This window comes from Sturnus vulgaris, chromosome 18 (assembly GCF_052056855.1).
Source record: "Sturnus vulgaris isolate bStuVul1 chromosome 18, bStuVul1.hap1, whole genome shotgun sequence".
In the NCBI taxonomy this organism is placed as follows: Eukaryota; Metazoa; Chordata; class Aves; order Passeriformes; family Sturnidae; genus Sturnus; species Sturnus vulgaris.
Window position 1 is genome coordinate 3370888 of NC_142260.1, and position 25257 is coordinate 3396144.

At 44.6% G+C, this 25257-nt stretch overlaps 2 protein-coding genes across 2 annotated transcripts in view; both read left to right on the top strand.

Annotated features, from left to right (window-relative positions):
• Positions 1 to 3331: 3331 nt before the first annotated feature.
• On the top strand, positions 3332 to 13644 carry WEE1 (WEE1 G2 checkpoint kinase). Its single transcript, XM_014876368.2, has 11 exons — positions 3332 to 3907; positions 5963 to 6171; positions 6666 to 6732; positions 6816 to 6988; positions 7890 to 8011; positions 8570 to 8716; positions 9108 to 9203; positions 9286 to 9371; positions 9472 to 9642; positions 9738 to 9883; positions 12302 to 13644. Exons 1-11 carry the CDS (start codon positions 3347 to 3349, stop codon positions 12450 to 12452), a joined length of 1929 nt encoding a protein of 642 aa, XP_014731854.1. The 5' UTR covers positions 3332 to 3346; the 3' UTR covers positions 12453 to 13644.
• A 9307-nt stretch (positions 13645 to 22951) lies between these two features.
• The window catches only part of SWAP70 (switching B cell complex subunit SWAP70), a 35010-nt gene continuing 32704 nt past the window's right edge, over positions 22952 to 25257 (top strand). Inside the window, exon 1 of the mRNA XM_014876353.2 lies at positions 22952 to 23117. Within this exon, the coding sequence (XP_014731839.2) occupies positions 23019 to 23117 (99 nt within the window). The 5' untranslated portion in view covers positions 22952 to 23018. The remainder of the gene's footprint in view (positions 23118 to 25257) is intronic.

Below are 25257 nucleotides of genomic sequence, written 5' to 3' on the forward strand. Positions count from 1 at the left end.
AAAGAAGTTGCCAGCTAACAGCAGCTGTTAGCAGCACAACCCCAGATAAAATAATCTTTAAACTGCTCACCTTAAGGTTGTCAGTGGCCCAGACACAACAGCTCCCTGTTGGCACATTCCCACTGGGACCTGTTGTCCCTGTGTATGCCAAGCCTTGTGTGAACACTGGAATGCCATCACTGGCACTGGTGATAAGCACACTGGTCCCTGGGTACCTGCTGAAAGCCGAGATAAAGGCTGGAAAAACAGCAAAGATCTCTCTCTGCTCTCAGTTCTCCACCAATGGCCTTGGCACAGGTGCCTGTAGTGTTTCTGTTTTTCATAAAAGCAGCTTGACCTTCTTCCCCTTCTGCTCTTTCACTCCACTTACACCTCCCACGGTAAGGTGAACTCTCATAACAAGGTGAATTGTGCTGGCTGATGTAGAATGGGGTTCAGCCAGAATTCTTCCAATTTGATGGAAGTGGTTTTGCAGGATTCCAGATAAGCTTGCAAATGTAGGAATCCTGACAAGATGGCAATGCCACTTCTCTGGCAGTTCTGACAGCCAGACAAATTGGCCATTGTTCTATTTCTTCCATTCATCATTATTTGACTTCCCCTTTTACCCACAGAAGTTGGAAACAATGGTTTCCTTGAGCTTGAAAACTCCTAGTTAAAAGCAGCTGTTTGCCTCTGAGTGTGCACTGCTCCAGATAAACATTTCTAGTAGCAAAATCTTCAGTGCACCTTAAAAACAAGTATTATAAAAAGGAAAAGAAGCCAATTTTGCAAATATATAGCCTGAAAACCGTTAAACAACTCAAAATTGTAGGAATATCAGTCAGGCACTGCCTAGACATCAGTTTGTGTGCTGTTACATCTACTGGAAGAACCAGGGCTTGGGTCTCCAAGATTGTAGCAGTACAAAGGTTCAATGTAATCAGCTTCAGAGAATTTGGGATGATTTGGCTCAGAGTGTGTGGCACAGTGGAAGCCTGCAGAGCTCCTTACTCAGCTTCCTCCTCCTGTGGTGATGTCCATCACTCAAGTGCTCTGTGGGAGGGAATTGGCTCTGTGGGGTTCTTTAGCCAGGCTGCTCCTAGGGCTCCTCATAATAATCACAGGTGTCACAGGGGACAGACAGGGAGCAGAGTTCCATACTCAGACTGGGAAAAAGTCATCTCTTCAACACAACTGGTCATGGTCCTGTCAGACTACAGCCAAGAGCAGTGGTGCAAGTTGAGAGCCTGTGAACTCTGACATAGCAGCTGTGCATTTTGTTAGTTACATATTTATTCAGTACTTCCCTCTCTTAATTGCTTTCGGATTGGAAATAAACTTTCTTTTAAAATCATTGGGTTACTGTTCTTTCCTTATTTCCTATTCTTTTTTTCTTTCCTCTCCTGTCTTCTCTTCAGAAATACTTTCTTCTCTGTACAAACTCTATTGTTCTATTTGATTTTGTCCCACTGAACTGTTTCAGTGATTAGTAATTAATTGGTTAAACTCAATTACAAGAGGGCTTCTGAACTTGAGCTCGTCACTTGCTGTCACCAAATACCTGTGTCTGTAGACTCCAGAAAGCCTGAGTTACATGAGGTTGAGTTTGGGAAGGAAACTGCAAGTTTTGACATTACAGGGGGAGGGCGTTATTGAAAGCTTACAGTCTAAACTTTTTCAAAGAAAAGGAAACTTCATATGTGACTGAAGCAAGCCACAGATAGTGGCTAGGAAGTTTTGAGTCACATTATAAGAATTGCTTTGCATCTCCCTCTGTGGGCTCTGAATGGAGAAAGAGGTGGTGGAGAGTCTATTTTTAAATAGCTTTCTCTTACATCATCTGTTCTAAAACTTGAATGCTTCAGTTAGTACTTGCTATACAGGACATCTCATTTTAAAAAGTGAATATTTTTAATAGGATGTTATTGTGGTTCTAAATTATTGCACACCAAGTGCATTTATACTTGGCTTGATGTAGCCCTATCTCTGTTCCATTTTCATAGGTTATGTTGGCTACTTTCAGTTTTCTGAAACCTGTTTTCAGTTTTCTCTGAAATGCAAATGTGAAAACTTGTGTTCCTGTGGCTCATCACTGCTCGTCCTAAAACCAGGGCAGCTGTCTGCAAAGACACAGGTATTTTCAGTCAGAGAGGTTAAAGAAGGAGGAATTGCCAGAAGTGGAACAGGGGACACCGACATCCCTGTGGGTCCGAGGTTCTGCTCCCGTAGGAACGAGCCACGGGCAGCACATGAGGATTTGTCTGCCGGCCAAGGAGGGGACGCTCCGGGGAGGAGAGAGGCTGTGCCCGAGCATCCCAGCGCGCTCCGCTCGGGGAATCCTCATCCCCTCCGTGGCCAGGGAATGCTGTGCCTGCCCGGAGAGCCGGCGGCAGCACAGAGCAGCTCCCCCGGCACCCGCAGCTGCCTTGCCTCGGGGTTCTCGTGGCTGGAAAAGTCCTGTTTTTCCACGTGCTTTGTTACCCAAGGGGTTCAAGGCGATTTGTTCAGAAGAGGGGCAGGTTTATTGGTTGGGTGTTACCAAACAGAAAACCAAGCCAAGAGGCGAAGTGGCGGCACGTGTAGGGAACACGTCTGACGAGCAGCCCCCAGCATCCACGGCCTTTGCCGAGCGGGACCGGGTCCGTGTGGAAGCGGCCCCAGGAGGAGCAGCCCGGGCTGCGCTCAGGCCCCTGCGCCGCTGCCCTTTAAACCACGTGCAGCGATTACCGGGATACAGTGATCTGAGTCTGCGCTTAATACAGGAAAAAGGCGTTCTTAACTGGCGCAGAAGCTGCTGCTATTATTATTAGTGTTATTATTATCATTGTTTTTATATTAAAGACTGTTATTAGAGATATTTTTCCGCGCTCAATTCTAGCAACTCAACGGGAGCGAGACCACGCTGCAGGGGAGCGGGCAGCGGCAGCCTGGCCGGGTGGCGCGGTGTACCCGCGGTGTCCCGGAGCTCCTCGGGCGGTGTCCCCGGCGGTGCCCGGGCCGCTCGGGCGCTGGCCCCGGTCGCCGTCTCCGGGCGGTTCCCGCTGCCCGGGCGGGGCCGCCCCGGGGCTAAAATGGCGGCGGGCGCGCGCCTCACGGGCGGACACGTCCGCGCGGCCGCCTGGGGGCGGGGCCCGGCCCGGCCCGGCCCCCCCGCTCGCGCCAAAGCGGCCCCGCCCCGCGCGCCGTGTTTTCAAACCCGGTGGGCGGGCGCCATTGGCCGGCGTGCGCGGCACGTGACCAACGGTCGCGGGAAAGCCGCGGAGTCCGAACGGCGCGCGGCGGGGCCGTTCTCGGGCGGCGCGAGCAGAACCGGCGGCGCACGCGGGCGGAGCGCGGGCAGCGCAGCGGGAGCGGCGCGGCCGCCATGAGCTTCCTCAGCCTGCAGCGGGCGGCGCCGCCGCGGCGCGTCTCGGCCCGGCGGGCGGCGGCCCCGATCCGGCAGAAGCTGCTGTTCCTGAGCGCCCACAGCGACTGCGAGGAGGAGGAGGAAGAGGAGGAGGAGGAAGGCTGCGGCAGCAGCAGCGCCAACAGCACCGGCGAGGACTCGGCGTTCCAGGAGGCGGACTCGCCGCTCTCGGCCGCGCGCACCCCGGCGCGGAGCGACCCGCCCCTGCTGGAGGAGGAGGAGGAGATGGAGCCGGCGGCGGCGCCGCTGCCGGACGAAGGGGACTCGTGGGAGGAGGAGGGCTTCGGCTCCTCGCCGGTCAAGTCACCCGGAGCCTATTTCCTGCTCGACTCGCCCTCGCCGCTGGCCCCGCACAAGGGCCGGCGCTGCTGCGAGCGCTCCCCGCCGCACCCGGCGGCCGGCGGGTACCGGGGGGCGCGGGGCGAGGAGCCCGGCTCGCCGCTGCCCGACTACCCGGGCACGCCGCCGCACAAGACCCTGCGCAAGCTGCGGCTCTTCGACACGCCGCACACGCCCAAGGTGAGCCGGGGCGGGGCCGGGCCCGGCCGGTCCGTTATGTAACGGCGGGGGCGCCGCTCGGCTCCGCGCCGGGGGCTCCGGCCGGGCTGGGCTGGGCCGGGCCGGGGCGGGGCTGGGCCGGGCCGGGCGGCGCCGCCTCCCGACGGGACACGGGCACGGGGCGAGCTGCCCACTTAGGTGCTGGTCATACAGAAACTTTAAAAAAGTTTTTAGAGTTGGGCAGTGTTTTGTGGAAAGCGTGTTTGAGAAGTGCGAGAGTAGAGTGTTAAAACTCCTAAAGTGCTTGAGTGGGCGTTGGCAGGGGTGTAGCCAAAAAGTTAAAGCTCGACTTGGGGTGTGATCCTGCGTGTGTCTCGGTGAGCTGGCACGTCCTAGGAGGAATTTCTTCACAGGAAGAGAGATCAGACATCGGAATGGCGTGCCCTGGGAGGCGGTGGAGTCACCGTGCCTGGGGGTGTGTAGGAAAGGCTGTGCCTTTCCCCACTCAGTGCCGTGGGCTGGGTGACACGGCGGTGCCGGGTCGCAGGCTGGGCTCGGTGGTCTCGGGGCGCTTCTCCTGATGGGTTCTGTGATCCTGTCCTGTTGGAGTGCTGCTGTCGTGGTGCCAGCGCTGGTTCAGCATCTGCATTCCTGTATCAAACGTGAAAGGCTGTGTGAGCAGTCGATGGTGTTAAACTGATGGAGTCCAAAGTTTAGAGGGAGAGATGGGTAGCTCTTAACTCCGTCAATAGCAGACTTTTGGAAGGCATTTCAACTTTTGAACTCGACGCTGTGTAAAATCCCGTATAGTGGATTTAAATCTAGTGATAATTGCCTTCCTTTCTTCATTACTTTTCATATAGCCCTTTAGAAGTAATCCTGGGATAATCCCCAGGGATAATCTCCCAGGGGTCTATAGACTATAGATGGAAAACAACTGACTTAAGGTGCGAGGAAGGCTTCCTTCTTAATTGGTTTTCTTCAGCTTCCATCTCTAGTGAGTTTCACTGGTAAAAATCAGTACAAGTTTGTAAAGGGTAAAACTGGTGATGATTATACTTGTCAGGAGCAGATGCTTCAGAGATACAAAAGTTTTGTGGAATGTGATACTAAAAACAAATTCTTAACACAGCAATTCAGTGGGATTCTTAAATTAGGTGCCCAGATTCTACATAGGTTATCTCTGGAGGAATCAATTGGTTCAGGTATCCAGTGGAAGTACAGGAGTGTGTCCTGAGAAGCACAGGTGCAAATCTGGTGCACATTTGAAGACTGCAGTTGAGATTCCCATGTGCTGAGTATTCTTCCCCGTGGTGATTTAGGCTTTAGTCCTGTCAAATCTTTATTTTGTTGTTAGGATAAGGTGATGCTCTTGCCTGTGATCCAGTCGTCAGCATCCTCACCAGGATGAAGGAGGCTCAGGTGCAGACTTCCCAGTGTAACTGGGAGAGGTTTCATCATGTGCCTGGAAGATGTCTGGTCTGGCAAATTACCACCCAGAAGATCAGTTTTGGGTATTTGACAGTGCAGCCTTGCTCTCAATTCTTGAACCATTTTTTGTAGGCTCAAAATGCACCAGTATTAAATGCAATATTAAATGTTGCATTTGCTAATTTTTTTAGGATTGTCACCTAAATCTGTAGAAACCAAAGATCATTTCGTGTCTGACCTAGCTTCCACATGACACAAATGAAAATCATGGTGATACAGTACAGGATTGTCCTCGAGTTTCATCTGTGTTCATTTAATGGACAAAGATTTGTCCAAGAAGTTCAGGTGATGAAATTATTCAAGACAGAAAAAGATTAATCATCATCTTTCCTATCTTTTAAAAATAATTTTAATACTTGTTTGCTTGAACTGTTTCTGCGTAGAGTACAAAGCATAATAGTTGCTTAGAAATTCTTTTTGATGGAAATGCAGATATTTAAACAACTGATGCTAACTTTAATTAGACAATACTGTAATGATGGCTTCAGGCATGACCTGACTGTTATATGCCTAAGGCAATATCAAGGCTATAAATAGCTGTAAATGTTTTGGTTTGTTTGTTTTGTTTTTGTTTTTTAAATACAGAGTTTGCTTTCGAAAGCACAAGGTTTAGGCTCCAGCTCAGTCAAACTTCGAGGGGGCTCACTGTTTATGAATGTTGGGAAATCAGAGAAGCAAGAAGAAGATTTTAGACAAACACCTCATGTGAACATCAATCCCTTCACTCCCGATTCCATGTTCCTTCACAACTCTGAAGGCAAATGTCGTAGGAGGAAGAGGATACACTGGAATGAGTGAGTGACTTGTAGCTTCCTTTGTTAAGCTTGTATTTAGAGCTACTCTTGGCTGCAAAAATTTTGTTAGAAATCGCTTCTAATAAAGTATTTTTTCTTGCAGGTTGTTAGCAATGTATAATGCAGCTCTTAAAGTATGTGCTTTAAGACACATAATATCATAAAATATAATAATTTAGCACTAAATCTTTTAATTACTGTACAGAGAAGATAGACTAGGCTGTGTCCTAGTCTTTTTCCACTCATGGAATGAGCCATGCACAGTCTTTTTTGAGGAGGAAAAAAATGCATTAAATACAAGTGTGAAGCATGAAGAAAGAAATTACAGAGATATTAGCATGGCAGTTTTATGTGCTTGTGTTTACAGATGTCTAGTGTTCAATTAGGTAATTAAAATCAGATAGAATAGAAGTAGATCTCAGAAAAAATTCAACAGCTTCTGGGTTTCAGTTTTAAGTTTACTTAAACCATGTTATTTCTGGTGTGAATTTCAGCTCTTGTGGAGAGGACATGGAACCAAGTGATGGAGAGCCTGAAGAGGAAACCATGAGACCTGCTAAGGTACTTAATCTTTAAACCTTGATATGAGTTTTTGCACTTTGTGCATCTGCAGATCTAAATATTTTCCTTGGTTATCTTTGCAGAGGATAACAATAACCGAGAGTAACATGAAGTCACGGTATGCAACCGAATTCCATGAATTGGAGAAGATTGGGTCTGGTGAATTTGGCTCGGTGTTTAAGTGTGTGAAGAGGCTGGATGGCTGCATCTATGCAATAAAACGCTCCAAGAAACCCTTGGCTGGCTCAGTGGATGAGTGAGTACTTCCTGCTCTTGAAACTTAGAGGTTTTTTCTTGGTGTTGGTGTCTAGGGAAGGCATTTAAGAGCAAAGTATAAAACGAACATGAATTAAATGTAAAATAGTTACAATATTTAAGCTACTTATTATTCTTCCCCACCCACTACCCAGGTATTGTGCAGTACTGGGGAGAAAAGGCTGATTGGCCTCTCTCCTGCCAGATGTTTGTCCCAGTATTCTGAGTGGAAATAGACTGTTCTCCAAGTGAGAATAACACTTCCTTGCAAAGGTGATTCTTTGAGAGATAAAAGGAAGTCCTCATCTTTGTCAGCTTGAGTGACCTACAGATGAGTTAAGTCAGTTTGGGAGTATTTTTTGGCATTTGTGAATGAGCCTGTGATTCAGGACTTTTCCCCACACTTCAATAGTTTGGGGAATAGTTGTTCAAATAGTTTATATTATTTTTGAACACACTATAGTGTGCTCAAATAGTTAGAACAAAAAACTCCACTGGTCTGGGTTGCACAAAATTGCATAACAAGACTTAGAATTTAGGGAATGTTGAGTTCAGTCAAACCCTTGGCTTATGAGCATTTTTATTTTTTTCTCTAAAACTTCAGTCATGCATCTCAAAGTTTGCTATTGCTACTGGTTGGCAAGTATGTAATGGAAGTGTGGCTCCCACACAAAACTCTGATTTTTTTTTTTTTTTTTTTTTTTTTTTTTTTTATGTTCCACACATTAAGTCTTTTGTGTAATGTAAATTATTTTTGCTGTTTGGACATAAATACAAATCCAGCTTAGGGTGCCACAGAATTGAATAGTAAGATTTTAATTAGAAATCCTTACTGTAAGAAGAAATTGTACTAATTTCACCTCACAATACTCACATGTGCTGTTGTTTTTTGTGACTAACAGGCAGAATGCTTTGAGAGAGGTCTATGCACATGCAGTTCTGGGACAGCATTCTCATGTAGTGAGGTACTACTCTGCATGGGCAGAAGATGATCACATGCTTATACAGAATGAATATTGCAATGGTAAGTAAAGAAGACAGACAGATATCTACGAGCTCTTAACATTAGCTTGTGCTGTCTTTCTCTCAAGTCACTGATATTTCTTTCTGGAAAAGGCCTATCAGATGGATGAAGAAAAACTGTACAAAGTTGCAGACCAAGTCATGCATGTTCAAGCATACTCAAAGTACTGTGAGGTGTTTGTGAGCAGCAGAACTGTTCTTTCTCCTGTACAGTAGTACAGGCTGGAATAGAGAAAACTGCTAGAGTTTCCATTAAAAAGGGAGATGAAATCTGATTTCTGAAGCCTTTTGTGACTGTTGATGCCCTGACAGAGATTTGGAAGAGAGAGAGAGAGCCCTTTCCCTTGTGTTGATATCCTGTTAGTTTGTGTGACAACTACAGGAAAAAATAATTTTATTATATTGTTATATGTCTAAAAAGAGGATACAGCATTGTATTTTACACTTCATATTTCCAGCAAGTTCTTTGTGACATAGTCACTTAATTTTGGGAGCTAGTTGTTACTTTGTCAGCTGTTTGATGTAAAAAAAATAACTTTTTTTTTTAATGCTGTTTCAGGTGGCAGTTTAGCAGATGCCATAAGTGAAAATTACAGGAATATGCGTTACTTTACTGAACCAGAACTGAAGGACCTGCTGCTTCAAGTGGCTCGAGGTTTAAAGTACATTCATTCAATGTCCCTGGTACACATGGATATCAAACCTAGTAAGTTTGTAACTACTTTACTCTCTATTGACAACTTGCTCAGTTCATTTAATCTACTGTAGAAAAATGAACAGTTAGCCACGCCTTACTAACTGTAAATTCTTCCCTGAAGTTGTGAATAGGAGCACAAAGATGTCAGTTATAAAATTGGCCTGCAGACCTAAACTGTTGAGTTTATCTTGGGTCCTTTTTGTGTAATTGACTCTACTTGCATAACACTTGGCTGCCTTCCCAGCAGAGGGGCCACAGCAAGTCAGTTATAGATTCTCACTCTTTGAACAGGGTTTATATACAAATAAAACTTCTGCATGGCGAAAGCAAACTGTAGTGAAACTAGGTCAAGTAGAAATTGTACAGAAATGTTTATTCTAACAATTCTGCTCTTTTCCAGGTAACATTTTCATATCTAGAACATCAGTCCCGAGTATAACTCTAGAGGAAGGTGATGATGATGACTGGTCATCTGATAGAGTCATATTTAAAATAGGTGAGAAACAGCACGCTTATATGCAAAAATAATTATATCATCTCATTGTCTTCTGAAAAGTAACTTTTTTTTCTCCTTGCAGGTGACCTGGGCCATGTAACTCGAGTCTCTAGTCCTCAGGTGGAAGAAGGTGACAGCCGTTTCCTTGCAAATGAAGTCCTACAAGAGGTAAGTGTTCTGTTTGTGGCAAAGTGATGTTAGGCCTGCCTGCTGTTTGCTTTGGGAAAAAAAAAAATGGTGAATTTATTTTTTCTTTTTTCTTTTCAAGAACTACACTCACTTGCCGAAAGCAGATATTTTTGCTCTGGCTCTGACTGTTGTCTGTGCTGCTGGGGCTGAGCCACTTCCAACTAATGGGGACCAATGGCATGAAATTCGGCAAGGAAAGCTGCCCAGACTACCACAAGTGCTTTCTCAAGAATTGCTAGACTTATTAAAAGTAAGAACTCCTGTTCTAGTGGCTTGCTGATGAGTGTAATTTATTGTCTTGCTGGCCTTAACAAGGATGCCTTATTTCCTTTTTTTCCCCCCAAGGTTATGATTAATCCTGATCCTGAGAAAAGGCCTTCAGCTGTGGCACTGGTGAAGCATTCAGTGCTTCTCTCTGCCGCAAAAAAGAGCGCGGAGCAGCTCCGGATAGAGCTCAATGCTGAGAAGTTCAAGAACTCGCTCCTGCAGAAGTAAGTAGATCTTGGGTCCTTCACCAGGGCTTCATTTCTAACCTCACCTGAGAGTGAAGTGATGATAAAACAGCAGTGTCCTTGTTTGTGGGTGAGACCCGCAAATCTGTATGCATGTGCATTCCTGGGAGTACAAATTGGGTCATGGAACTTTAAAAAGGAACTTTCTCCACAGAAAGAAGTGCTTGAACATGCTAAGGGAATCTCAACAGCACTATTAGTATTCAAGGCATAAGAAACATTATGCTTTTAAGCAAATGTTTCAGGACAGTGCACACTTTTGTGACAGGTATAGTGTAGCTTACATCTGTATGATTTGAGTCTGTGTTCTCCTAGGTAATTTGTACATTGCAATGTTGGAAAAGTACTTAAATTACCTATTTTGAACTTAAATGAAGTAGCACATCAGGAATGTTACTGCATTAACTCGACCTGTACACAGTGGTGTTATTGGGTTACCAGAGAATCATTTGTATCCAGAGGTCATCTTGTCCTACCCCTGGCTCAGCACTCACTCTAAATTTAAGCTTGGAAGAAGAGATTCCCTTTAGGAAAGTCTGATTTCTGCTTAAGTTTCAGGGAATGAGTTAGTAAGTTAATAAGCAGCCATCTGACTCTTTGACTACGATTATCTTTGCATGTGTTATGTGTAATAGGCAGGCTTTTATGAGGGAATATAGGAAACTGAATTCTTTTTTAATTGTTGGTCTTGGATGGAGATGTTAATTTCATGTTCAGGTTCACTCCATTGCTGCCTGCTTATCTTGCCATTGCTAGTCTGACCACAGCCAGATGTACGAGATTAGCTGGTTATCTTTATAATATTATGAATTACATTGAAAGAATGATCAGACGATTTGTGCAGGTTGCTAAAGGGCAGATTTGCTGAGGTAAATTGCTTGCTTGTATGAAGACAAAATATTTTTGCATCACTTAAAAGAGAAGACTGGCAAAGCTAGTGTTTTGTGAAGATGCCTGGCCTGGCAACAAGGATACATCCTTGTAAATGCAAGAATAATTTAAAAACAACATTTAGTCACGGTAATTTTTAATGTTGTGTGGTATAGTGCTCCATAAGAGACTTCAGGTAGTTTGGGGGGAAAGGAGTTATTTTTGGTTTGGGTTTGTTTTTTCTTAAGTTTCTGCATTTGAACCATTTAAAATACCACTTTTGTTTGTAAGTCATCTTCAGTGAAAAGAATCCTTTTAAGGCAACTTAGCTTTTCTACTCTATTTTCCTCTTCAGAGGAAGGAAGAATTCAAGACTTTTAGGCAAGAAGTCAAGACTTCTAGGGAAGAGTAGAAGGATATTGTAAAACTCAATTTCCTGGTAATGGTGTGGTGGTTGGGTGAGCACACCTGTGTGTATTTGTGACTGATGTTCACAAGGAAGAGGACTGAAAATTGACTGCCTTGTCTTACAGTCAACTGGCACAGTGATGAAATGGGGGTGATTAGATGGGGCACGGGTGTTAATGAATAATACTTTGGCTTACAAGAATGGGAATTGCTTATTAAATTAAAACATGTAGCTTAAAACTGAACACACCTACACCAATATGCAGCAAGCTTCTAAAATTTCATTTTGCTTTGCAGCCAGATGTGAAGTAAAATTATAAATACTAGCTCTTATAGCAGAGAAAATTCTTTAATGGATAGTTTGAGATAGTGGAAGGAAGAGAGTATGGGGAAGGCTGAGGCTTAGCCATATGTCAGTATTTGAAGAAAGGAGAAAAGCAGTGTATAGGGGAAACCTTTATAAAGACAGCTGTGCTCTTTAGTTGGAATGTTTTATTTTATCCAGAGTTAAATTAAACTTTGTCCTCAGCTTGGGTATTGGTAATTCTCTGAAGCAGAACAGCTGGCCTGTGCTGCCTTCAGTGACTCTGCCTCGCAGGCTTCCATTTTTGTTAGGCAAAAACCATGGAGGTGGTGATGAGCTTTTGATGTGGCTATGCAGAAGGGAAAGGATGCTTCCCGAGTTGTCTGTTGCCAGTTACCCACACCTGTGCTCTAAGTGTCTGAGTCTCACACAGAAGATCAGGTGTGGCTGAATCTGCTTCCTTTGGGCAAGCCTCAGTAATGAACTCTGCCTTAACACGTGCCTTGTGCTAGGAAGTAAAAGCACCCCACTGTGTCCTGGTAATTGAAGCTATTTGTAACAGGCTGGTTTTCAGAATCTTGAGTAGTGTGAATTTTTCATTTCCTTCCCTTGCTTTTCAAAAGAAATCCTAGACAAGGATCCCAGCTCTGCCCTCTGGTTGGAAACAGGTGGGTGTGAATCAAAACTCTCAGTATGACCTAAAATTGACGTGAAGGCTTGAGCTGTGACGTGCTGTCGGTGGTTTGCTGTCCGTGTTGTGACAGGCTGTGTCCTGGCGGCTGTGCTGGGTGTGTGACGGTGTCCCTGTGTTGCAGAGAGCTGAAGAAGGCCCAGCTGGCCAAGGCGGCGGCCGAGGAGCGAGCGCTGTTCACGGACAGGATGAGCACGAGGTCCACGGCACAGAGCCGCCCGTCGCGGCTCATCGGCAAGAAGATGAACCGCTCCCTGAGCCTCACCATCTACTGAGCACGGAGTGCAGGCAGCTGCAGAGACGGCACTGCTCCTCTGCCTGGCTCCTGTCCTGCCATCAGTATCGCCAGTTCTACAGCTATTTACAGCTGCTGGGGTTTTCCCTGTACTCTGTGGCTGATTGTATATGAACCATTGGAGTGATGGACTCGGTTACTGTCCTGTCTGTAGAGGATCCTGGATGTTTTTCCATAAGCCTTCGGTTACACTGTTAGATGTTACGTTGTCCCAGGGTTAACCACTATAGTGGTGTGCTGCTTTGTAGTGTTACAGCTTTGTAATAAGAAGCAATATCCCTAATCTTTTTAAGAAGGAAGGGAGGGGGCCTTACTTTGATAATTAATTTTTTTTTTTGGAGCAGAGGGGGAATAAATTTTGAAAGACAGGCTTTAAGGCCACCTACAGTCAACGTACCTGATGTCAGGTAGACTTTCGTTGTGAATTTTATTTGTTTATTCAACTGGGAGCACTTTGTAGGCATTGCATAAACCACAGCTTAGGAACCTGTGGAATTAAGTGCCATGTGGAACTGCTGCTATTTTTAGTTCAATGTCCTTGCTGTAAACTGTAGCATTAAAACAATCATTATTGTGTTAATAGGCTTCTTTTTAAAGCAATTAAGTGAAACAAATGTAAGCTGCATTTTAGTGAAGGCAGCATTTTTCTCTCAAAGCTAGTGCATTGTGAAAAAATGCACCAACTTAATATTTTGGACTCTGTATTAGTTTAGTGCAATTGTTAATGTCTTTGCTATTGATGTTTTGTTCTTTCTAATAAGGTTCTCTGAATGTTCATATTTTCTTCAGTTGCCCATTCTTGTGGCTATTGTATGTTTGTTTTTTTTTTTTTTTTCTTGTGTTGGAATACTTGTAAATAGTTGTTTAGTGTGTTCAGGTTGTTTTTCATTGTTTATGTACATAAGTTTGATCATGCTTATAGTGTACTATACAGAAACTGCAGTCTGGGATGCCAACAACTTAACTATTCAGTTTGAAGTTCCAAAATGTGCAACAGAACGTGGCCATGGAACCGGTGCTGATATTGAACCTAGGCTGACAGAAGAACTGTTCTGATTACTGGCTTGTCTCTTCATTCATTTTACTTTAAACAATGTTTCCCTTTTGTGCTCTATTTGTTCCTACTAGTGTTGAATTTGAATATTAAAGTTAAAAGTTTTGTTTGTTTAATATCTTGTAACACTTATTTAACTTCTAGTTACAGAAATAAAATACTGAGTTGGGAATATACTATGGCAAGTCCTGATGAGATCTGCTTCCCACTCATGCCTAATGCTTGTGAGTCCTTCTCATGAGAGTGGGACTGGGTGAGATAGGACACTTGCTGATAGTTAGGAGAAGGATCCTACTCCATGTGTTAGTGTCCACAGCAGCCTGTCTCTGCAGCCTCAGGAATGGTATTGCATTGGGAAAGATGCAGTTTGCAGGTGACACCAAGTTGTGCAGGAGTGAGGATCTGCTGGAGGGCAGAAAGGCTCTGCAGAGGGACCTGGAGAGGCTGCAGCAGTGGGCTGAGGATACAACTGCACAAAGTTCAACAAGGCCAAGTTCCAGATCCTCCCCCTGGGTCACAACAACCGCAGGCAGTGCTGCAGGCTGGGGGGAGGAGTGGCTGGAAAACTGCCCAGTGGAAAAGGACCTGGGCTGGACAACACGGGCTGAACGTGAGCCAAGTGGCCAAGGTGGCCAAAGCCATCCTGGGCTGGACCAGCAATAGTGAGTCTGGCAGGAGCAGGGCAGGGATTGTCCCCTGCACTGGGCACTGGTGAGACCACACCTCGAGTGCTGTGTCCAGTTCGGGGTCCCTCACTGCAAGAAAGATATTGAGAGGCTGGAGAGAGTCCAGAGAGGGGAAATGGGAGCTGGGGAAGGGTCTGGAGCACAAGTCCTGTGAGGAGTAGCTGGGGGTGTTTAGCCTGGAGAAAAGGAGGCTCAGGAGAGACCTCATCACTCAACAGCTGCCTGAAGAGAGCTTGTAGCCAGGTGAGGCTCGGCTTCTTTTCCCAAATAACAAGAGATAGGACATGAGGAAACAGCCTCAAGTTGTGCTAGGGGAGGTTTAGATGGGATATTAGGAACCATTTCTTCAGTGAAACGGTTGTCAAGCATTGGAACAGGCTGCCCAGGGAAGTGGTGGTGTCACCATCCCTGGGGTTATTTAAAAGCTGTGTGCTTGTGGCACTTAGGGACATGGTGGAGTGGTGGACTTGGCAGTGCTGGGTTAACAGCTGGATTCCATGATCTTAAAGGTCATTTCCCAACCTGAAGAATTTTGTAGGTCTAGTCTAGTGCTGGTCACAGGTTTTGTGTGCCATTGAAGGGGTGCCCTGTTTAAACCATAGGACTAGAGTGACTTCAGACGTTTTAGCTTTTTCCTGTGTGCCGAGGACAGTATTTAAAAGGGTATTTCAGGGTTCTAAAGTAGTGTAGGGGAGTAGTAAGAATCTCAAAATTTTATCCTGAGTTTTCATGAGCCTTTCTGATGCAGATGGTGAGGTAGTGAATCCTGGCTGCAACAATGGCTAGTGGGAAGGAACAGAGAATTTGGGAAGTGTGTGTTAATGCATGAATATTCCCAACATCCAGTGATTCATGATTCAGATGTTTACTGAGTAAGAAGTGGTATCTATTTTTACTGACATTGAAGGGGAGTTCTTTTTTTTAAAATAGGAACAATCTTACACTAATTTTGGTAGTTTACAAATTATTGCAAAAACAAGACTTGGGCAAAACTTGTCTGTAGTTGAGCAAGTTGCCTGTGCAGGTGGAAGAAGAAGCTTCTCACCTCTTGCAAAAATGTAGAGTTGGATATTAGTTGAGATTCAGCCAAGCATGGTATAACAGGATGAGCTTCATCACTTGAAGAGGAAAGCTTTATCTGAATTTAAGAAGCAAGCATTTGAGTTGGGTGGCAAATGTACCATATTTCTCCTGAATTCATCTAGCTTAAATTTCCAAAGCTTAACTATTTTGATCAGACTACATGACTTGACATGAAGAACTCAAAGTGAATGTAAAAATACTTGAAAGCAGGTATTTTGTATCCTACCTCCTCTAGACATTTGTCTACTCCTTTGTCTTCTCCATCTTCTCATGATGCATTAGAGGCCAACATTACCTGCTTGGTCTTGCTCAGTCTTTCTGCATCTTCTGGCTGAAAAGTGGGTGGTGTGATGGAATAAAGCTCCTGCAGACTCAAGTTTCCTATAAAGACACAACACCATTTAACACTGAGAAATTAATTTCAAGTATCAAGGACTGATTCACTGTTTGGGTAGTTCATCTTGCAATTCAAACCTTTCCATTGTCTGTAGAAATACTGATGGGTTTGCAAGCTAAACCGTCGAATTGAATCATAAATTGTATACTTTAAAAAATACTGAATCACATCTGGTATTCAAATACTACATGAAATTCTGTTTATGCCATTACTGTCAAAATACAATTGGAGGACATTTTTCTATGGTTTTTGTTTGTTTGTTTTTGGTAAGGTATCCACACAACAGTTGTCTAGGGGTTTTTTATAGTTTTTGTTGGGTTCATTTTTCGGTTTCCAAGTATCCTGTTACCTTATTAGCTGGAATGGATCTGAATTACTAAAATGTAGAACCTGCAATCTTACTGTCAAGTTGGCTTATTTTAGAAGTCACAGACAAGTTTTACCTCCACTTAGAACTGGAGTTAGGCACTGCTTGTATATCCCAAAGTATGATTTCAGTGTCACAGCTTGCATTACTTTATAACATTGAAAAGTTTCATGACTAGAAGTATACTTAGGCACCCTGTCCTTGCTGATCTGGGGCAGGGCAGCACCGTGTGTTTGACACCCTCCCTAAAGCTGGCCAGCTGGACCTTTCCTGTTTTGTAGTCTCCAGCAACACCTGCTGGACAAAATTAACCGTGCACTGAATGTTTGTCTTTGAAGTGTTTGCGTGCTGGTCTCACACTCAACCCTGATTGTTACAAGGTGTTTTGTTCTGCAGCAGTGACTGAACATTCTTGCCAGCAGTAGCTCAGGTAAGCATCCTTTAATTTGTCCATCCCCACTCACCCTTTGGTTGTGTGGGTTTGGGAAAGGCACGATGTGTCTGTCTGTGTGGTTTGGTGTGTAACGTGTGTGTATGTTTACTAAACCTCCGTGAGTGCTACCTACAAATATCCCTGCTACAACCAGGCTTGAGGACCTGGGTCTAAAGGTGGCCAGCAGAGTTCAATCAGGACTGTGGCCTGCTGAGCCCTCCCTCCCTCCAGTGAAGCCTGGAAGCCTCTGAGGGAGTCCTGCTGAGCTGACAGAAGGTTCTCAGCTCCAGAAACACAGCACAGAGAAAGCAGCAGGAAACTGGGCAGGACAGCTCTCAGGAAACAGAGGTCCCGCTTCTGTCTGAGAGTTGGAATTGGATGAAGATTCTATCTTCCCAAAGTATAATGGGATTGGGCAAGGGGAAAGGGAGGTGCCCCAAGGAGAGAATATTGCTGTGCCTAATTAAACAGGAAGCAATTTATTATTGTTTAACGTGTTGCTCAGAGATCTGAGGTTGTGCACGCCTAAAAATTAATTTAAGATTCTGGATAGTCTTGAAAAAGCTGAAGCATTGGTTTCAAAGATCTTCCTTTTGCCAGTCATTTGACTTCCTTGCAATACACAATATGAGCATTTAGCACAACGAGTTATCATGCTGGTCTAAACTGATTTATGTTTGACTCACGATGAAAGCAGACTATTTGGTCTGATTCTGATTAATGATTTTCTGTGTATCCCTCAGGTTTCTGCCAGACAAGTGGGCTAATGGACATAAAACCTGCTGGTGTTGTTGAATTTACACACAGGAAGGTTCTACGTGTTCAGCCTGCATCCTAATGGAGAAGATCTTGTTCATCTATTGATTTACAGAGAGCAGAAGGCACCATAATTGAAGTATTTTAGGCAAGGTTTTGCAGGATCAGGACAGGGGTACAGGAGAAACACCTGCTATTCCCAAACTTTAGTAGTCTCACCAACCTTAGGTGATGTTTCTGCCTCTGCAGCTCTTGCCTCTTTTCATTCTCATCTACTTATGATGTTCTGGGCAGAATCCCCCCATATATTTGATCCATGCCTTAGCACGTGGGATTTTAAACTCCTTTTGATCTGGTAGACATTGAGTCAAGGCTGGATTGATAGGCCAAGGCCATTGTATAAGGTTCAACAAGGTGAGGTGACAGGTCCTGCCCTTGGGTCTCAACAACCCCGGGCAGCACTATGGGGTTTGGGCAGAGTGCCTGCAAAGCTGCTCAGGGGAGCAGGACTGCTGCTGGTCAACAGGGGCTGAACATGAGCCACAGTGTGCCCAGGTGGCCAAGGGCATCTTGGCTTGTGTCCTAAGTAGTGTGGCTAGCAGAGGCAGGACAGGGATTGTCCCCCTGGGCACTGGTGAAGCCTCACCTCCAATGCTGTGTCCTGTGAGGAGCAGCTGAGGGAGCTGGGGGTGTTTAGCCTGGAGAAAAAGAGGCTCAGGGGAGACATTTATTGCTCTCTGCAACAGCTTAAAAGGAGGCTGTAGCCAGGTGGGGATCAGCCTCTTCTCCCAGGTAACAGTGGTAGACAAGAGGACATGGCCTTAAGCTGCTCCAGAGGAGGTTTAGATGGGACATCAGGAAAAATCTCTTCACTTTAAAGGTTGTTAGGCATTGGAACAGGTAGGGAAGTGGTGGAACCACCATCCCTGAAAGTCAAAAAACATGTGGAGTGGCACTGAGGGAAATGGTTTAGTGATGAACATGGCAGTGCTGGGTTAACAGGGGGTCTCAATGACACTGGAGGTCTTTTCCACATTAAAGATTCTATGATTCTGACTGACTGTCTTCTATATTAACCTGCCTAAATGGCTTTTTCCATTGGCTCTTTCCAGTTTCCATCCCAAAAGATGGTATGAGATGGTTACTGCAGCACACATAGGACTGAATTTCCTCTTCCTCTCTGCAGGTAAGGTGTCTGTGGTATTTTGTTCTCTATGGTGAATCCTGTAACTTGGTGGGAAATACCTTATCAGCTGAAAGAGTAGAATAAAATGTGTGCTGCCAGGGAGGAACTGAAAGGTAACCTAGGTTTTACCCTACATTATGTTTGTTTTCTGAAGTTTAAATAAAAATGCATGTATTGAGCACATGTCTATAGATACTAGAAAACTACAGTGAAATATGTGTGCCTTGCTGTAATCCTTCAAAGATTGCTTTGAAAGTCTTAGAAGTGAATGGAAAATTCCTTTTTGTTTCTTGTAGGAGAGACTAAACTGCCATTCTGATCAGCATCTAATGCTGCTTCCTGTTTCACCTAAAACTACTGAAGTATTTTAAAATAACAGAAAAGACAAATTCCTCAGATGGCTTGAGGATTGGGTCATGCTATTATGTCAAATATGCTTATTGCTTTTTTAGACACTCCCCCAATGTTTCCTTGAGATGTTTAATGGCAGGAGTAGTCTATTCAGAAACTAACACATTGATAATAAACACTAGCATCTGCTTCAGTTTTATTTTCTCCCTAAACATTGCTGTGAAGTGGCAGATATTGAGAACACAGTTTGCTGCAAAGTTGGCTTAATGGACTTCAATTTCTGTTTGCTTCCATTTAGTTTTCCTGTGGAGAATGAAAATGACTGTTGTAGCCAAGGCTGGGAAGATTTTCCCTGGGCTAACAATGAGCAGAAAACTGAAGTGCCGGAATTCTTTCCTTGATGTCAGTTTAACTGACTCAGTGGCATAAAACAAAATTAGTAACGGTTCAAGTGCGTAATCTTTCCTCTGGTTAGAACTTCCCTGACAAATACTTATTATTTGGCTAACGAGGAGTAATTAATTCTGCAAAGAGGACCAAGAGAAAAGTGATTGACCCCTCAAGGCTGAGCCTCAGCAGGGTCTAACTAAAGCTCTTTCCTGAAGCTGTGAGTCACTCTGTGAGACAGAGCCAGTTTTTCCCTCCCCTCAGTCGTGTTTTTAACTGTGGTGAGGAAACAAAATTAGAATAAGCACAGATTTTAAATTAAGTTGCTGAGCTCTCAGACAACTTTCAGGAAAAGCAGAAGTATGTGAAGTTGCATCAGAACTTGCTTTTGTACCACACAAGCAATTTAGAGTTTATGTAGTGTTATCAAGGGTTTCTTGGTTAAGTGGGATTGATGTTAATTCATGTTTAATGGATTACATGTCAATCTTATCTTCAAAGGTTCAGAATGTAAAGTCTTTGATAAGCAAAGATTCAGACTAACATATCAAAACAGAAGAGTTGCTTAAAATAACTCACACTTTGGGTGTGGATGCAGTTAGTCCTGTAACTTTGTTAAAGCTATTTTGGGCAAGCATAAAAAACAAAGGTTTCATTCCACAGCAAGTTTGTCTGTATATGAACTTCACTTAAACTGGTTTTACTCAGTTAATTCAATCCTGTAAAAGCAATGAGGATTTAAATATGAGTATGACTATATAAAATCAAGTACTAAGATTATGCATGATCCTCTTGATTAACCTACCAAGTGCTGGAGCAGCTGAGACTTGTATAAACCACTCATTTTAATGAAACATTTAAGCATGGACTGCTAACCTAGTGACCTGAATGGGAGTATTTATGTTCTGAGTGGAAAACAAATCCTGTTCTGGCAAAGGATTTGAGCATGTCATTTAAATCAGGAATAACAGAAGCCAGCAAAAAGAATGAAGAGAAAAAGAAAGGCAGCACACAGGGTTTTAGTGGGGTTTCTTTGTGGAAGTTTTTTTTTTTTGTGTGGTTGTTGTTTTTGTTGTTGGTTGGTTTTTATATGTGTGGGTGTGGTGGGGTTTTGTTGTTTTCTACAATTTGTGGGGCATTTTGTTTTGAGTTTGTTTTCCCACTCTATTGTTTTTACTAAAAATCCAAACTGCCAAAAAAAATCACTGAACTCTGTTGAAAGCAGAGATTAAATCCCTGCCATTAGAAGATTCATGTGTGAACTACACCAATTGCTTCTCTTCAGTGACTTTTCACAGAATCTAACTGTATTTTAATGCACTTTAATAAGAGTGTTCTGTGTTTACTGGTGACCTTGTGAGTGCTCAGCTACCAACTTATCTCCACATGTAAAAGTTGTCTCTTTCCTTCTTAAGTGGAATAGCTGTGTTCTAATTGGAGAAATGCTAATGTATTTTAAGATTACATGTTTCTAGCAGGAGTAACAGCTATAATGTTAGCAAATCAGATTCATTAGGAAATTTAATCAAAATAATTTTTTATGTTAATGATATAGTTCAGAGTATCCATCTTGAGGGAAGAGCATAAATAATTATTTATAGATTCCAAAGTCCTGAATAAATTATGGAGCAAAAAGTTAGGAAAAAAGAGGGGGGAAAGGCTGTTAGGGTATGCTCAGTGAATAAGGCAGGTTGTGTTTGGCAATTGACTGTGCTACTGGGAAACTAACATCTCTAAAAGATATCTCCAAAGAACAAAAACTACCAGAAATCTGTGGATGATTCTAGTCTTCATCAATATAGAAAACCAATCTTATGATTTATCACCCTTGAGAATTAGAATTAGAATTACTTCCTACAGTGGACTCTGCTCACGTGCCCTGCTCCTGGCCCTGCACTTTATCTGAAAATGGCAGCAATGTGTTCTGGTGTGTACATCCTTTATGTTTGGCCATAGAGCTGTTTCCTTGTACAAAAATCCTGCAATAACTTGAATGGCCAAAATGGTGTAAATTTTCCATGGGCAGGATCTGTGTGAAGTGCTGCACCTGGTGGGTGCTGGACAGCCCAGGGCTCCTGAAGGAATGTAAGGCTATCTACACTGTTATAATGTTGGCTGCAATAAATGGTATTTTAAGTGACACTTTAGAATCTGAGTGCCTTTCTTACTGGAATCACAATAAACCAACACCACCTGGTACAAAACAGTTGTCAAACTGTACCTGCCAGAACTATTTCACTTGGAGTGCTATTTTTATTCTGATGATGCAATTGACTGAAGATTAAAATTGGGCAAAAACTAATTATTTTCCCCGATGTTTATTATGTGTCTTGAGCTTGGGATCTTAGTGGTTCTTCATGAAATCCATGCAAATAAAACCTTCAAGTGATCATGGGCTGTGTTATGTGAATGATAGTATTTCAAGCTATGTATGTGGCTAACAGACAGAAAAGTGTGAGCTTATCTATCAACTGCAGGAAATAATGCATGCAGGAGTCTGATTTCTCAGCCTCAGTCAGTAAGTGTTAGAGAGTTTTGTACCTTCTAAGACCATGCCCATCGTGCCTCACTTCTTCTCCCTCGTTGTCTTTTAATGCAAAATAAGCTCACAGAGATGCTCTTGGTGAGTGGCTCCTATTTGGGCCTAGGATTTCAGTGCATTTGGGGTTTGGATCCTGGCTGTGTTGCTGACATGATTTATGGTATTTGCTGTTCAGTCTGAAATGCAGAAAACATCCATCAAGATGTACAAAAAGGCCATTCCACACTTTCTCTCCCCAAAGCCAGTCTGAAGAGGTATTTTTGGCTAAGTAGACTGATAAAACACCACTTAGCCAAAATAACAGGGACTCCATACATGGAAAAAGGACCATTGAGACCACAGCAAATACATCATAAATAATAATTGCTTTTCCTACAACATGCAGAAGAAATTATGCATAATGTATTTTGTTTTAATAATCTCAGCTGAAGTCCTTGCACAGCTGCTGCCCTCACCAGTGCTTATTCTCCAACTCACAGCATTAAAAAGGACTTAACACAAAAAACCTACCCCAAACACCCAACAACTCTCAAAAAAAAACTTCCAAGAACACAAGTCCCTCCTCTCAGTCACGATTTGTCTGGCTTCTGCCCTGGAGGTAGTGGACAAGGAGGATTTTTAGCTCTCCCCCTGCACTGTCTCCAGCTGTGTGCAGCCTTCCTTCCAAGCAGCTTTTGGGCCAGAAAAATCCCAAGAGGAAAAGCTGCTCTCCCCAGCGTGAGGTGTATATCCTGCTGGGAACACTGGACTTGAGACTTTCATAAGTTCCATTCACAGACTCCACTGTATTCCTGCTCTTCAAAAACCCACGATTTTCTAGGGGGGAATTATTCGGAAAGATAGACAAGTATCAAACTCGCTGATATATTCAGGACAGCTTTCATTACCAGGCAGTGCTTACTTTATCTATCGAGTAGCACATCACAATGACAAGAGTGTTTTATTTACTACCTCAACTGAGCTGAAAACCCCGAGCAGCGTTTTAACCGCGCCTCAGAACAGCAAAGTGACAAACGTTAATTTCCCATCCACGTTACACCGAGCCATCAGAAATAAACGCAGAGGGACAAAATCTCGCACTTGTCCATTTAAGCGCGTGCGTTTCCTAACAAGAAGAAAAAGCAGACCTGCGGTCGGAGAGGAAGCGGCGCAGGCCGGAGCAGGAGCGCTGCTGAGGGGGCTCCGCCGCCGCCGGGGCGGGACGCGGCTGCCGGGGCGGTGCCAGCGGGGCCGGGCCGGGCCCCGGGGCCGCGCAGGCTGCAGCACAGCGGCGGCGGCCACAGCGGGCCGGGAGCGGGCCGGCCATGGTGGGGCTCAAGGAGGAGCTGCTCAAGTCCATCTGGCACGCCTTCACCGCCCTCGACCTCGACCGCAGCGGGAAGGTCTCCAAGTCGCAGCTCAAGGCAAGCGGGGGGCGGCGGGCCCGCTGGGGTGCTAGGGGCCGGGACGCCTCTGGGGGCACACGGGCACTCGCTCTCGGGGCTCTCCTGGGCGCTGTAAATCGCGTTTTCCTCATCCCATCGCTGTCCGTGCGGGTCCCCCCGCCTCCGTCCCGCGGCAGGCTGGTGCGGAGCCGTCCCGCAGCCCGGGCACGCTGATTCTCATTCTGCCCAGGCAGGCGCTCCGTCCTCGCCGAGATGTCAGTGCACAAACCCTTGTTGTGCTTCTGCTCCGCTTTCAACCGCGTGTCCTTGCTACCCTTTCTGGCCAAAATCTTTTGTGGGGTAGCCACAAGGTCCCATCTATAGGGCTTGGCTGCGTCCAAGTGAAATTCACAGCTTGCCAAGGGGAGAGAGAGGTTCCACAGTGCCCTCTTATTTGGATATAAACAGGAGAATTAGTCAAGAGGCTCCAACTGTGCCATTCTTTCCTTAGCTTATACGCTGAAGTAGTGTTTGTGCTCTTAAAAGAGCTCTCAGGCAGCTCGCTGAATCCAGTCCCATCTTGGCCCTGCTTTATGGGACCGTCTTGGCCTGGGAATAATAGCAGGAATCTGGCTAAATAAATATTTTGAATAAGAACGCAACACCTGTTGACATTGGGGACTGTGGCTCCTTGTGCTCGGTGCTGGGGCTGCGTGGGCCGCAGCAATTAGGCGAGGTTTGCGCCTTTTGTGGCATTAACTCCAGCAGCGACAGTGGCCGTGCTGTGGGTGGTATTTCCAAGCGTGGCTGGTCGCTCATGGGCTTTATCTTTAGCATTATGTAATGAGGGTCCGGACCTGGCAGCGTGCTGCAAGCATGTTCCTCTTCTCCTTTTCTTCTCCTGGGCTGATGGGGCTGTGAAATAGAGCTGAGCTCGGCCAGAAGTGACCGCAGGGCAGGATTTGGGCGAGACGCCAGACCTGGCTGTGAACCCGAGCTCAAAGTGTGTGCAGCCTCTCGTGGTCCACAGGTGCTGGGCTGAATGAAATGGCTAAAGAAACTCCCTGTGTGCTGGTGGCCTGGTACAGCGTCATCCAAAAAAGCAGGGCTTTGTGTGTTTGTGCAGTTCTGTCTGTGACATAAAGGCTCCTGTGGGAAGTGTCAGGTGGAGTGCAGGAACAAGTCTGAAATGAGGTTGCCACCTCCTCCTGTGGCCACCAAGAATTAGTTTTCAGTAGACACAGGAGGGAGTAGAGGGTATTCTTACATTGACACCACATTCAGCATTTGCCACAAAAAGTCTAACTGATGATCCTGCCGGGGAGAAGACATGTGCAGGGTGGCAGTAATCCCACATGGTTAAAAAGGGCAGGCAGGACAGCAAAAGAGAAGTTCCTATATGAAAGAGATAGAGCTATGTTGTGCTGAGGAGGTATTTCACAATGGTATTTTATCATCATCATGAGGAAGATACAGCACTCCTGTAAAATGGACAGAGGATGCTTGGAGATCTGTGTAGAGATCTGTGATGTTAGAAAAATATGCTTAATAATTTAGTAGAACTGCTGCTTTAAAAAAAAAAAATAAAAACCTATTTGCTTTGTGACAATGGCAGTATTGTAACCTGAACTCAGAAAAGTTACTGGCAATGTAAAATTACTGGCAATGTGTCTTTGGTTTGTGTAATCCAGTGTAAGGTGATGCCATCACGTGACAGGGAAGTTCCTATGGAAAATATGTTTGATTGTTAAAGGGAGTGATTTCTAGTCACTCTGCCTAGAAGTGACCTTTGATCCTTCCATAAAAATAAATAATTAACTTTAAATACTATGAGAAAAGCAAATGTGTGTGTGTGTTGTGTGGTTGAGGCCGTACTGTGAAGGATTTGCATCACACATTTGTTTTCAGTGGATCTGGAGCAGATGGATGGAGGTGAATCAGTTTGGTCTGTTTCGCAGTCTGGAGAAACAACAAATGCTTGACGGCAAAAATGGGACTTGCTTGGAATAGTAAGGATGTCATGAGATGTCTTTTATCCATTTGTATCTTTCGTGTATGTTCTGGGCTGCTGAGAGAGGAGACAGTCAAATCAGTCCTCTGTGTAATTTTGAATATTGTCTTCTTCCAGTATGCACTGATTGTTTGTTTGTTTGTTTGCTTGTTTGTTTGTTTGGGTTTT